We start from the raw sequence: 14811 nt of genomic DNA, 5'->3' as shown, positions 1-14811 counted from the left end.
GTTAGTAAGTACTGAGAAACAGTATTATGTAATTTTGGGGAAGGTAAGACAATAGATTTCATTATCTGTTATATATTCTGAATTAACAGAGCCTGCATTGATTCGAATGAAGACGGGGACTTGAGTAAAGCTACTGTATTAAGAAACTACAAAGAAGCCCAAGAATATAGCTCTTTTGGCACAGCTGAGATGTTGAATTACTCCGTTAATATATATGATGATGGAAACCTGCTCTCTATTGTGACCAGTGGAGGTATTCTGCTTCAGATACGATAATTAGAGTTAGATTTACAAAGTGCAAGATGATAAATTTCTGTAGCCAAATGCAGCCTCATAGAGAATTTGATTTGGAGATTCCAACTGAAGAACTAAATCTAGAATAATAGATGTAATTTGGTTCCTTGGCAAGGTGTTGTTCCTTAAAATCATAGTCATGTAGGATCCCTTCCAAGAATATAAACATGATCCAACCACAAAAAAAATCCATCAGCATAATACATCTAAAGAACAGTAATTTCACTTGCAAATATTAACCTGAGAGAAATTCAAACTGTTTTTGAAATGACATAGATCTTTTTACCTGATTGTTTGTATTCTCAGGTGAAACAGTTTAAATACCCATCAACAAAAGAATAGTTTTTTTAAAAATTGTGTCATTCATACTGTGGAATATTATACAGCAATCAAAACAAATTTATATATACCTATATCATGCATAAATTTTAAAAATGATAAAACGTGTAAAATATATCAGTGTTTATGGATATGTGTGTGTGTATCGTAACAGTAGATGGTAAGAAAATGCACACCAGCTTCTGGATAGTCGTTACTTCTGGTGAAGGAGCAAGGGGAATGAGGTCAAGAAGATTTTAATTTTTTTTTTAATTTAAATTTTATTTTTTAACTATAGTTTAGATTTACTATTTTACATTAGTTTCAGGTATACAGTATAGGTTAGACAATCATATACTTTCCAAAGAATGAAAGATATTGAACATTTCCATCACACCCACAGTTTGCTTGTGTTCCTATGTGATCCAACCCTGTCTCCACTCAAAACCCCAGGTAGCCACAAAACTGTCACTCTAGATTAGTTTACATTTTCTAGAATTTTATGTAAGTGGAATAAAAATATGTTTTGGGGGTTTTGTGTTTGTTTGCCAGCCTTATTTCAGAGTAATGGTTTGAAATTTATTTATATTGTGATTATAATAGCTTATTCCTTATTTATTAGTAGTATTTCATGATGTGGATACATCATGGTTTGTTTATCCATTCACCTTCTGGTGGACATTTGCATTGTTTCAACATTTGTATACGAGTCTCTATGGAAATATATTTTTGTTTAACTTGGAATGATATTTAAGAGAACTGGTTAGTTACAGTACGCATTTATTTAATTTAAGAAACTCCCAGGCTGTTTTCCTCAGTGGCTGTACCCTCTGCATTCCACCAGCAGAGCATGAGTGCTCCAGAAGCTCCACATTCTTGTCCACACAGTGTGGCCAGTAAAACTTAATTTTAGCCATTCTAACTGATAGGTGGTGGTGGCGGCAAAGTTTTTTTTAGGGGTTGGTTAGGGAGAATTCATTAAAATCCAACTTTTCTATTTTTTTGTTGTTGTTTTGTTAATCCTCACCTGATAATATTTTTCCCATTGATTGATTTTTTTAAGAGAGAGTGGAAGGGAGAGATGGAGAGGGAAGGAGAAAGAGTGAAATATCAGTGTAAGAGAGACACATCAATTGATTGCCTCTGTCATGTGCCCCAACAGGGGCTGGGCATCGGACCTGCAACCCAGGGAATTAAACCCACGATCCTTCGGTGCACAGGTGGAGGGGACACTAACCCAGGAGTACACTTCTCAGGGCTCCAGTTTTTCTGTTTTTATTGGAAAAAATAAGTCAGGAAGAATTGGTAATATTGGATCCATAGTCTTACATAACAACAGTTGTCTGGAGTAGAGGAATTTCAGCATAGCAGCAGACCCAGTTGGAAGAGTCTTATTCTCTCATTTCTCCTGGAGCTCCAACTATTTCAGTGTCACTTAATGAAAACGTTAAGGCCCAATGCCAGTTGTAATTTATCATTATGTTTGTGTTACTGTTTATCTGACAGTAGTGTGACATTTCTCTCTACCCATGTCTTTTAAAAAACTTACCAATTAAAAAAAGGCCCAATTTTTTTGTTTGTGTTTACTTCATTGGTATTTGATATATGTAGAGGAAAGTATACAAATCACAAATTGTATATGCATTTAATTATCCTAGGTGAACACACTGTCTAGCCACCACCAACTCAAGAAATAAAAATATTGGCAAGACTCCCATTATTTCTCTTTTTAACCACTAACACACCCTCCCTCCCAAAGTTAATTATTGTCCTTATTTCTATTAGCACATTAGATTGAACCATCTAGTATTATTTTATGGATCAGAAATGATTAAATAGTGGTAATTGCACATGGTTCAATGTTATTATGGTGATATTTCAATTTATGTAAGTGAATTATTCATTATATACCCTTTTGTGTGTGACTTTAAATCAACCTTATTTTTGTGTGCCTCATCCCATAGAGTGTAAAAGTAGTTCATATTTATTGCTGTATAATATTCAATTTTGTAAATACACCATGTATTCATGCAAGTTTTTTAATTTTATAAGCAATGCTGCCGTGAACAATTTTGCATTTGTCTTTTACTGTGCACACATTTCTGTTGGGTACATGGCTAGAGGTGGAATTGCTAAGTTATAGGGTATGCCTATGTGCAGCTTTCCAAAATGCTAGTCTATTCTTCTACTAGCATTGTGTGAGTGCACATCCCCATCCATGGTTGCTGTTGACAGTCAGCCTTAGAGTTGTAGCCATTCTGAAAGATAATGTGGCTTTGATTTGTATTTCTCAGACTAATGAAGTTGAACATATTTTCATATTTATGAGTCATTTGGATTCCTCTTTTGTGAAATGCTTTTTAAGTGTTTCACCCATTTTTCTTTCACATTTCTTCTTTGGATTTGAAAGGTTATATTCTGGATATAAGGTTTTTGTCAGTTATATATATTGCAAATACTTCCTCATCCTTGTGACTTGCACTTTTGCTCTCAATGAACACAGGGTAGTAGAATAGTGTATGGAATTCAAAGAGTTTTCATTTTTTGTGTATTACTGATAAGAAAATTAAGGGAATAATATATTATTAAATATTAAGGTGAGAGTATATTCTTAATTATTTTTATCATGATTAATATAAAAATCGAATGGTTAAAACTTTGAACCTGTGAGAATATTTTGTCATGTTCCTCTCTTTTTGCTCTAGGAGCTCATGGAACTCATGTAGCGAGTATAGCTGCTGGACATTTTCCAGACGAACCTGAACGGAATGGTGTGGCTCCTGGTGCCCAAATTCTTTCAATCAAAATTGGTGATACAAGACTGAGCACAATGGAAACAGGCACAGGCCTTATAAGAGCTGTGAGTTTTTGTGAGATGTTGATTTAGAAGATGATTAATTGATGATCTGGAATAGTTTTAGGTTTATAAAGTGCTTACCAAGAGTTTTTCAGTTATTTTGTTAAAATTATTAGGATAAAATTTCTTGGAAAATATAAAAATATTATTTATTTTATACTTCTCATTTTGAGGTACTTTGAAACAACAAAAAATGCCTCTTTACTCCATCAACCTAAGAAGAATTTAAAACTCTACATTTTATTTTAATATGAATTATAGTTTAATTTTGGTTAGAATAATTCCATTTTCTCTTCCTCTCCCCTATTCCAATCTGCAAATGCTAGTTATATTTTGTGTGTGGGTTTTTGTTTGTTTGTTTTTTGTAATTTTTAAAAATCCCTACCTAGGGACGTGCTTTTATTGATTTGGGGGAGTGAAGGGGGTGGGGGAGAGAATGAGAATGAACGATTGATATAAGAGAAACATTGATTGGTTGCCTCCTTACAGATCCCGATTGTATATAAACCTGAATCCTAGGTATGTGCCCCGACCGGGAATTGAACCCACAAACTTTTGGTGTACAGGACTAGGTACCAATTGAACCTCAATGGTCTCTAGTTTTGTGTTCTATAGATATTTACTATATGCTGTCTCCCCCTACCTATTTTTAAAGTTTATTAGCCACATGCTTAGAAGTAACATATATTGGGATTTAAATTAGAATATGATTGATTAAGAAACTGTGGGATTCTATGCCTTTATTTTACTGGCATGTCTGTTTCTGTACATTGCTTCCTAAATTAGATTATTCATCTTTTTAATAGATGATAGAAGTTATAAACCATAAGTGTGATCTTGTCAACTATAGCTATGGAGAAGCAACTCACTGGCCAAATTCTGGGTGAGTATTCTTTGTATCCTGTTACTCATAAGAACTTAGCAGAATAAGAGTATGAAATGCTTTTCATAACTGGGTTGAAAATTACAGTTGAAAAAAGCAATCACTGTGATTAGATGACAACTATGTCTCCTAGATCTGGCCCTCATTCTCATGGTCGTATTCTTGATATCCTTATTTCCTCCTACCCAGGGATAACCCATGTCCCCTCTATCACTAGAATTCTTCATCCATAAGCACCCTGAACTCTTCCAGGTGTGATTACCTGACTAAACTCCATATTGTGGAAACCCTGGCATTCCCTTCAGTGATCCCATACCTGCACTGCCATACTTTTCAGGAGAAACACAGTCACAACCCACTTCAGGTTTAAGACCATGGATATGAGATTGTTCATATATACAGCATTGTCTGATCACATTGCATTTATCCTCTCCCTCCTGTATGACTATTTTACATCTCTTCTCAAAGACCTTCCCTGACCTTCCCTCCCGGAGAGAATAAAAGCACTCAGCAAGGGACTTGGTGCCCTTCCTGACCTCCTCTGACCCCACCTTCTCTGCTTTCCCTGTTGTGTAATGAAAGAAGTGCCAGGATCAAGTCACTCAAGCCTCTAAGATGTGTATCAGATTTCCTTTCTCCTTTACTGCATTATTATACAGATATGCTCCGGAGTTGTCAGCCTTAAAACAGACAAAAAACCTTTTTATTTCATACTGCTTTCACTCACTTATCTGGGAAAACCTAGTTTGTATGTTCACATTCTAAGTCTCTTCCCAATCCTTCCTTATCAGTGTCATCTTATTGCCAAATCCAGTGGTTTAGTTTTGACCTCATGCTATCTTACATTTTTTCTTCATATTAATAACTTTGACATTACCTTACTTCGAGTATTATCTTACTGGTCATTTTCTTCCTCCCACCACCAGGCCATTCATATATACCTATTATTCAGTGTCGGAGGCTCTTTAATAAAATCCTGCCAAAGTTCAAATTTTACCAAGCCCTTTAGTTTGCTGTTATCAAATACTAACTTACTGTTTCCAGAAAACTAGTACTACTAAGTTTCTATGACACATCCTTTTCTTGTCCTTTTAACAAGCACCCTGTCATCCTCAGACATTTTATTTGTGAATGCAATCTTGACCCATCTTTTTGCTTCAATATCTTATTTACTTAAGTGTATTTCTTTCTCTCGTCCTTTGATATTCATCTGTTTAAAGTCATTTCCTCTAATAGCCTTTTGTACTTTGGAGTGACCTTAGCCCTATACCTTTGTTATATTGACTCCATTTCTTCATGGCCTAACTTCATCTCTTTTAATTAATACCAGTTCATTCTTTCTTGTTTGCTATCAAGCTCTAACCAGATTTCTTATATTTCAAATCTTTCTCCATAGTGCTTTATTTCCCCTTCACTTTTAAAAAATATATATATTTTATTGATTTTTTTAACAGAGAGGAAGGACCCGGGATAGAGAGTTAGAAACATCGATAAGAGAGAAACATCGATCAGCTGCCTCCTGCACAACCATCACTAGGAATGTGCCCACAACTGAGGTACATGCCCTTGATCAGAATCGAACCCGGGATCCTTCAGTCCGTAGGCTGACGCTATCCACGGAGCCAAACTGGTTAGGGCTCTCCTTCACTTTTGTCACTAATTGCAAATATATTTAGGAATTCCCCAGAAGTTGTTTCTGAGTATGTTACTTAAAGTGGAATGGGAGCGAAATCACCAATTGGCCCATTACCCAGTCACAGCTGATCATTCAGTATCCTTTTGTAGTTTTCCCCATATATATATATACAATGTTGTATATAGCATTTCTCCACAGTTAACCTGGCATCATAACTGCTTCCCACGTCAAATCTAACTAGGGTGCATCATCTGGAATGACTGTATCATGTTCCACCAATGTTGGATGGCACCAAAAGTTACTTAACCACTCATTTGAACAATATTTTGGTATTATAGATACTTTTGGAAAAGAGGCTAAGCATTTATTGTTTAAGAATGTCCCGATCTCCATTTCATCTAAGAACAGGAACAGGACGAATGCCCACTTTCACCACTTCTGTTTGACATAGTACTGGAAATACTAGCCATAGCGATTAGATAAGAAGAAATAAAAGGCATCCAAATTGGAAAGAAGTAAAACTTAATACTATTTGCGGATGACATGATATTATACACAGAAAACCCTAAAGACTCCATCAAAAAAATTATTATATTTAATTAATGAATTTGGCAAAGTATCAGGATACAAAATTAACACCCAGAAATCTATGGCATTTTTATACACCAATAGTGAACATACAGAAAGATTTAAAAAACAATCCCATTTACCACTGCACCAAAAAAATTAAGATACCTAGGAATTAACTTAAGGAAGAAGGTAAAAGACCTCTCTACCTGTAAAGCTAGAGGATGTTGAAAAAAGACATAATGGAAGACATAAACAAATGAAAGAATATACTGTGTTCATGGATTGGTAGAATCACATTATTAAAATGACCATGCTACCCAAAGCAATCTATAGATTCAGTGCACTCATTAGAATACCAACAGCATATTTCACAGATAAACTCTCCAAAAAAATCATCTGGAATGAAAGAAGACCCTAAATAGCTGCAGCAATCCTGAGAAAGAAGAAAAAAGTAGAAGGGATTTCAATACCAGATATCAAGCTATTTTACAAAGCCATTGTTGTCAAAACTGCCTGATACTGGCACGAGAACAGACATATAGACCAACAGAGAATTCAGAAATAGACCCAGGCCATTATAATGCTCAATTAATATTTGACAAAGGCAAGAGCATACAATGGAGTCAAGACAGTATCTTCAATAAGTGATGTTGGGAAAATTGGACAGAAACATGCAAGAAAAAAAATGAAACTAGACAACCAACTTACATCATAAACAAAAATAAACTCAAAATGGATAAAAGACTTTAAATGTAAGAGGGGAAACCATAAAAATCTTAGTGGAATCCATAGACAGCAAAATATTGGATATATGTCGTAGCAATATCTTTACTGATACTGCTCCTAGGGCAATGGAAACTAAGAAGAAAATAAGTAAATGGGACTACATCAAAATAAAAAGCTTCTGCACAGCAAAAAAGAAAAGAAAAAAGAAAAAACAAAACAAAACAAGAAAGGCCATTGCATGGGAGAACATATTTGCTAATGTTGTTTCCAATAAGGGTTTAATCTCCAAAAATTTACAGGGAACTCCTCCAACTTAACAAAAGGAAGATAAACAATCCAGTCAAAAAATGGGCAATGGACCTAAATAGACATGTTTTTGAGAGAGGACATACAGAAGGCCAAGAGACATATGAAAACATACTCAAAGTAATCATCTGAGAGATGCAAATCAAAATGACAATGAGGTACCATTTTACACCTCTCCTAATGGCTATCATCAACATAGCAACGAACAACAAGTGCTGGGTGTGGAGAAAAAAAGCAACCCTCATACACTGCTGGCGGGAATGCAGACTGGTGTTGCTACTGTGGAGAACACTATGGAGTTTCCTCAAAAAATTAAAAATGGAACCTCCATTTGACCCAGTGATTCCTCTTCTAGGAATATATCCCATGAAATTAAATGTACAATCAGAAAGATATATGCACCCCTATTTTCATAGCAGCGCAGTTTACAATAGCTAAGATTTGGAATCAGTTTAAGTGCCCATTAGCAGGTGAGTGGATTAAAAAACTGGTACATCTATACAATGTAATATTACACTACTGTAAAAAAGAAGGAATTCTTACCATTTGCAACAGCATGGATGGCACTGAAGAGCATTATGGGAAGTGAAATAAGCCAGTCAGAGGAAGATAAATATCACATGATCTCACTCATTTGTGGAATATAATGGACAACATAAACTAATGAACAAAAATAGAGACAGAAGCATCAAACCGAAAGTCAAACCTAAGAGAGAAGGGGGGGAGTTGCAGGGGGAGAGGGTAGAGATCAACCAAGGGAGTTTTATGCATGCATATAAGCATAACCAATGGACACAGACACTAGGGGGGTGAGGGAATGTGTTCAGGGGAGTGACTGGGGTAAGGCCAATGGGGGGAAAAAAGAGACATGTAATACTTTAATTAATTAGGGAAAAATAAAAGAATGTCCCTATCTGAGTAATTCTAATGCACATTTCTAATGCCATTGTTTTAGATCTGTTACTTGGAACCATATTTATACCATATTAGTCTTATATCTGCAAATATGGTGTATATATTTTCACATAATAAAGATTTTGAAAAGTGGGACAATTTTTTATTTTCAAAGGAATTTTCTCTCTCTTTCAGGAGGATTTGTGAAGTCATTAATGAAGCAGTATGGAAGCATAATATAATTTATATTTCCAGTGCTGGAAACAATGGTCCATGCCTTTCTACAGTTGGTTGTCCTGGTGGAACTACATCAAGTGTAATAGGTGAGTTTCCTATTTTAGAAATGAACTTGTTAAAAATCAGCAAATAAAAAACACCTCAGTTATTCCATTGTTAATTGGATCTCTTGTATGCAAGACACCATAAACCTTAAATACAACCTTGAGAAACTGAAATTTCGTGCTGATCTGGAGTAAGTGATTGAAGTGGTATTATAAAAGTGCAGCCACTTCTGATTTGAGAATTTAGGTAAGGATATTTGAAAGAATTATGGGAATAAAGATTTTAGTCAGTAGAAATGATCAAGGAAAGGGCTTTCTACACTAAGTGAAAAATGTAAAGACACTTTTTAAAATATATATATATATATATATATATATATATATATATATATATATATTTTTTTTATTGATTTCAGAGAGTGGATTGGAGAGGGAGAGAGAAACATCAGTGTTGAGAGAGAATCGTTGATCATTTGTCTCCTACACTCCCCACACTGGGGATTGAGTCCATAGCCCAGGCATATGGCCTGACCAGGAATCGAACTATGACCTCCTGGTTCAACTACTGAGCCATGCTGGCCAAGCCACTTGCTTTACTTTTTATTTATAGTGTACGACTAATTTCATAGTATATTTTCTCCTTTCATTTCTCTTAGAACATGTAGAAAGAACCAGATGTAGAAGAAGGAAACTCTATTAATGAAAAAAACACTTGAAACACATTTGTTCCATGAATGTGGCTTTTTTTTCAATCTTTGATCTTCAGATATGCTGTAGTGTTGTCTGTTTCACTGTAATCTAATATAAAAAATGCCTATCAACAAGAGCTATGGGAAATCAAAATTAGTCATAGTATCAAAATAAGACAGCTAGCATTATAGTACAGTAGCTGATAACTTATGCAGAAAAACCCACAAAATGTAAAACCTACACCCTGTTCTTTTTAAATATGTTGCATGAATTAGAAGGATGAATTGAAAGAAATGATGCCTACAATTTTTATTTTTATTTGAGATCAAAATAAGGCTTCTGCTTTTTGACATTTGTGATCGGATATATGATTATAAAAACTATTAGGTCTTAGATACTTTTTCTGGTGTATATATCAATTGCCTAGGTACATGCATATTATACCTGTTACTAGTATGTATATATAATGTTTGGCTATCAAAGCTTCAAAATTGCTCCATTAAAAAAAAATTTTGTCTTAAATGATCTTATAAAAATAAGATATAAATATAAGACATACTTTTATTTATAGCTACTAAATTTTAAGGTATATTTTATTTTATGTAATTTCAAACCTCTTGCTTAAATATTCTGTTAAATCATGTGTTAACGGAGCCTACCAGTGATACATACATTGTGTATTTCAATTATCTAGATACTAGAGGCCTTGTGCATGAAATTTGTACACTAGTGGGGGGTTCCTTTAACACAGTCTGCACCCTCTCAGAATCCTTTTGTTAATTATGAAATCTATCCCACAGGTGTTGGTGCTTATGTTTCACCTGATATGATGGTTGCTGAATATTCTCTGAGAGAGAAATTACCTGCCAATCAATATACATGGTCTTCTAGAGGGCCCAGGTAGGTGGAGGGTAGGACAGGTGGACTATTACAAACATTGGGCTAAATTTTACATGGTAGAGTTTTGCAATTTTACTGGTTCTAATAGTTTTTACTTTTTCAGCATTTTCATTTTGATTGAGAATTTATCTCAAGGAAACTGATCATTAAAGAAGTAAAATATAGCCATTTCATTGTTAGATATATCCTGAGTATAAATTCTTAGGCCTGTGCCCCAAATCCCTCATTTATGAGGATCTGAATGCAAAGTAAGAGTTAGGTTATCTTTAGAAAGTAACAAAGGCCTCTTTTGTAGGACTTTTGATGTTTGAACTTAGGTGAAATAATGGCCCAACATTTTGGAAAGTGTCACAGTTATAAACCTGCAGCCCCTGTATTTATGTGTTTAAAGTTATAATGTATTGAACAATTTTTGTTATAATCCATAGTAGGCAAGTTCTGTTTGATAAATGAATTTTATCTACTTTGGTTTCTTGAAGCCCCTCTGTGAAGCATATTTATCTGATTTCAGGAAATGATTAACTTTCTCAAGAGGTATAGTAAACTCACATTTATATAACCCCTCATTATGATATCAGTAAGTACAAGTACCTTCTAGAAAATAAAGCCTATTTTAATTCATCTATTTACCTCTTTGGAGTTATTTTTATTTAAAGAGAATCAACTTTGAATTTAACTCAACAAATACTGCCTGCAGTAATAAATGAATAGGTTGTCATCCGATTTCACAATTTATTTTAGGACATTACATAGGTGGGAGTATCACTTCCTTTTGAGTAGAACCCCTCAAGGAGGTGATGGTATTAGAGTGGGCCTTAAAAGATGGATAGGTCCCTCGCTGGTTTGGCTCAGGGGATAGAGCATCAGCCTGTAGACTGAGGTGTCCTAGGTTTGATTCTGGTCAAGGGCATATGCCGGAGTTGTGGGCTTGATCCCCAGTGGGAGGTGTGTAGGAGGCAGCCGATCAGTGATTCTTTCTCATTATTGATGTGTTTCTCTCTCTCTCTCCCTCTCCCTTCCTCTCTGAAGTTAATAAAATAAAATATATTTTTTTTAAAAAGATGGGTAGGATTTTGAGATAGAAGTAGGGAATTTTATATGGAAAGAATAGCATGAACCCAAAGATGAGCAAATTTTAATGCAAAGATTTGGGAAAAATAAGTAGTAATTGGGTTTGTTGAATATATCAAACATATTAAAGGGACTATTGGAAGATAACATTAGGAAAATTGGTTGGGATCAGATCAAATATGATAATGCCAAATTTAATCCTCTGAGTTACAGTATCTTCCTAACTTTCTCTTAAGTAATTTTTCTTTAAAAAATAAAATTTATTTTAGTAGAGTTTTTTTTAATAACTGTCATTAAAAGCAGTCAGGCTGTGGATTTCCATGTGGTTCAAGAAGCTTTGCCTATTTTAGCACCTATGTTGTATATATACTGCCCTCATTAGCCCAACTAACTGGCCTAAAACTATACATCATTGAATAAGAGTGGCTAGAAATAGGATAAGAGTCGAAGTCAACAAATGTTCATATCTTTTATGTTTAGTTAATAAATGCATTGATTATTAAACTTGTTCTTTTCTAAAATTGATTTTTAAATATTGTTTTAACTTCTAGTCAGGATAAACAGCAAGTATTAGAGAATGTTTTAAATCAGCTTTTGTCAGTCTTATTTTTACATATAACATTTAAATAATTATTTTAAGAAAATTAGTTCATGAATTGTGGGGGAAGCTCTGATTAAGCAGACAGTGGTTCGCAAACCAGTTTTCCTAAGAATTGGGAGCATTGGTTTGATGTTTACTGTACTGTAAACATTGAATGTTATTGAAAAGACTTGTTTTAATAATTAGGCTGTGAAGTATAAAACATTGACTAATGATTACTGAATGAATATATTCTTTAGGCCTATTTTAAAAATCCTCTTCATCAGGAAAGATTGTCAGATAAAGAAGTTACCTGAATCCCTGATGTTTTCAAGTATGGCATATATCTTAAAGACAGATTATCAAATAATGCCTACATAAACACTTTTTGAATTTTATTACATACTGTATTTTAGAAGAAAATAAAATAGTTTTTTATTTTAAGAAAATTTTAATATAATGTTTGTATAAGGTTTTTATAAGGGACATGTAAGTTTACATTAGAAATTTTTTATTTTAATACAATTTTTATTTACATTTTATAGAACCCATTTTTAGAACACAGATTAAATGCTTAACTATTAGCCACTTTAATAGATTAGTGGAAAATTAATAAGTAAGACTGTTAGAATTGATGACTCTTCCAAGTTATTTTCTTTAATAATAAGATACCAGATACTCATTGTGAACATTGGCAGACAATATAGATGATGCCAAGAAGAAAGCAAAAACTACCCTAAATCTCATCTGTAGTATGTTTGGGTAACAACCTTTTAGTCATTCTGTGCATAAATGGGAGATCACACTATTCAGGCACTTTTGTAACTTGATAATACTACCAGTCAACAGCTATTTACTTTACAATATTTGTTTTAAGATAATTACTAAAAGGGATGCCACTCACCTATTTCATGAGGAAGATATGATTTGCAGGCTTTCAGATCTCTGTGTAAAAATATGAAACCAAATTGCACTAGTATCCCTCCCAAGAATAAAAATAACTTAGTCAGTTGGGGAAGAATGGTAGGAAGGAAGGACAGCCTCTGTGGGGAATTTATGGCCACTCTTCCAGGTGGAAAGAAGTATAGTGTGCCTTTATTCTTCCTTTACTTGGGGCAGAGGACAGAGCTTGTGTTTGGGGACAATGCAATAATGGCTGTACGGACTTGAATTCATTCATTTGTAGCCAAAGCCCTAAACCTGGCAGCACTGTTGAGTTCAGCTATCCAATATGGCAGCCACTAATCCCATGAAGTTAGACTTGTGTTAAGATGTGCTGTAAGTGCTAACTGTACAAATACTTTCCAGTACAAAAAAAGAATATAAATTAATTCATATTTTTTATCAGTTACATACTGAAATTATATTTTGGCTATGTTGAATTAAAAAAGACCTTATTAAAATTAACTTCAAATTCTTGTCACTTTTTTTTAAATGAAGCTTTTAGAATATTTAAAATGACACGTGTCTCACATATTTCTATTGGACAATGCTATATTAATTCAGACAAAGGCAAAGCTTATACTCAGAGAAAAGAAAGGTACAACCATTAAGGAGTCTGAGCAATGCAAAATTTATTTTAGAGAATATATTTAATTTCTTTTTCATAAACATACCCCATAATCTTTTATACTTAAGTCTATTACACACACACACACACAGATTTTTTACTACAAAGGAAAAAAACTGCTCAATGGGGAAATAATTGTGCTGGGTATTTTCCCCCATTGATTCCAATGATTTCAAGGAGTCCATGGGATTGTACTGTAAATTATTTGAACACCAAATTTATCCAGTTATTATCATTGTAAGCAAACTAATGTCCTTTTTTTCAGTGCTGATGGGGCCCTTGGAGTGAGTATAAGTGCACCAGGAGGAGCCATTGCTTCTGTTCCTAACTGGACATTGAGAGGAACTCAGCTAATGAATGGGACATCTATGTCTTCTCCCAATGCATGTGGAGGTATCGCCCTGATACTTTCGGGTAAGGACATTTCTTACTGCTCTACGTGGTACTATTTCCAATAAAGTGATGGTGAATTTTTAGCTATTGCACATATGTTTTAAGCACAGTTTAATTTCTTTCCTTCCTTCCTCTCTCCCTCCCTCCCTTCCTATATCCATCTCTCCCTCCCTCCTTTCCTTCCTTCCTTTTTTTATTAATCCTCACCCAGGGATATTTTTCCCCTTGAGTTTTAGAGTGGAAGGGGGGGCAGGGAGGAAGAGAGAGTGACATCAATGTGAGAGACACATCAATTGGTTGCCTCTTGCATGCAGGATAGAACCTGCAACCCAGGTACTGACCTTGATTAGGAATCCAACCCAAGACCCCTTTAATATGCGGTCCTATGCTCTAACAACTGGGTCACAATGGCCATGGCTAATTACTTTTCTTAATGATATAGAAGTGGCATATAAAATGGATTTTAAATATATCATTTTATAATTTACCTTAGTCCTGCTACTAAAAATCTATTGTTTATAAGGTTAGATAAGTAGGTATTAAGTATCTAGATAGTTTTATGTTTATAGTATAATATTTAGGTAATAGACAAAAGACTAGAAGCCCAATGCACGAAATTCCTGCATGGGGCTCAGCCCTCATGCCCCGGTTGCCTCACAATCCCCTCCCTCCCCCGGCCCACTGGTCCTTCCAGAAGGTCGTTTTGCCCTCTAGTCTAAATAAGCATATTAGCTCTTTATTATGGATGATTATTGAATAAGTTTATCTTACCTTGTTGCAGACTAATTTCCTGAAATTCTTAGGGTGAGAAAATGTGATAGAATTGATAATGTTCTGGGGCT

General features: G+C 34.5%; 1 protein-coding gene across 5 annotated transcripts in view; it reads left to right on the top strand.

Moving 5' to 3' along the window:
* TPP2 (tripeptidyl peptidase 2) overlaps positions 1-14811 on the top strand; it is a 78085-nt gene that overhangs the window by 29439 nt on the left and 33835 nt on the right. For all 5 annotated transcript variants that reach the window (XR_014794439.1, XR_014794440.1, XM_084876975.1 and 2 more), the window contains exons 6-11: positions 90-253; positions 3318-3472; positions 4276-4352; positions 8680-8807; positions 10256-10355; positions 13842-13990. Coding sequence is in view for 3 of the 5 variants with exons in the window: in XM_084876975.1 (XP_084733101.1) it covers positions 90-253; positions 3318-3472; positions 4276-4352; positions 8680-8807; positions 10256-10355; positions 13842-13990 (773 nt within the window). In the remaining 2 variants the exon portion in view is untranslated. The remainder of the gene's footprint in view (positions 1-89; positions 254-3317; positions 3473-4275; positions 4353-8679; positions 8808-10255; positions 10356-13841; positions 13991-14811) is intronic.

Source organism: Pipistrellus hanaki (assembly GCF_964339955.1).
Source record: "Pipistrellus hanaki genome assembly, chromosome: 3".
NCBI classification, from domain to species: Eukaryota; Metazoa; Chordata; class Mammalia; order Chiroptera; family Vespertilionidae; genus Pipistrellus; species Pipistrellus hanaki.
The sequence above is the reverse complement of the archived record's forward strand: the minus strand, read 5'-3'. Positions and strand labels throughout refer to the sequence as shown.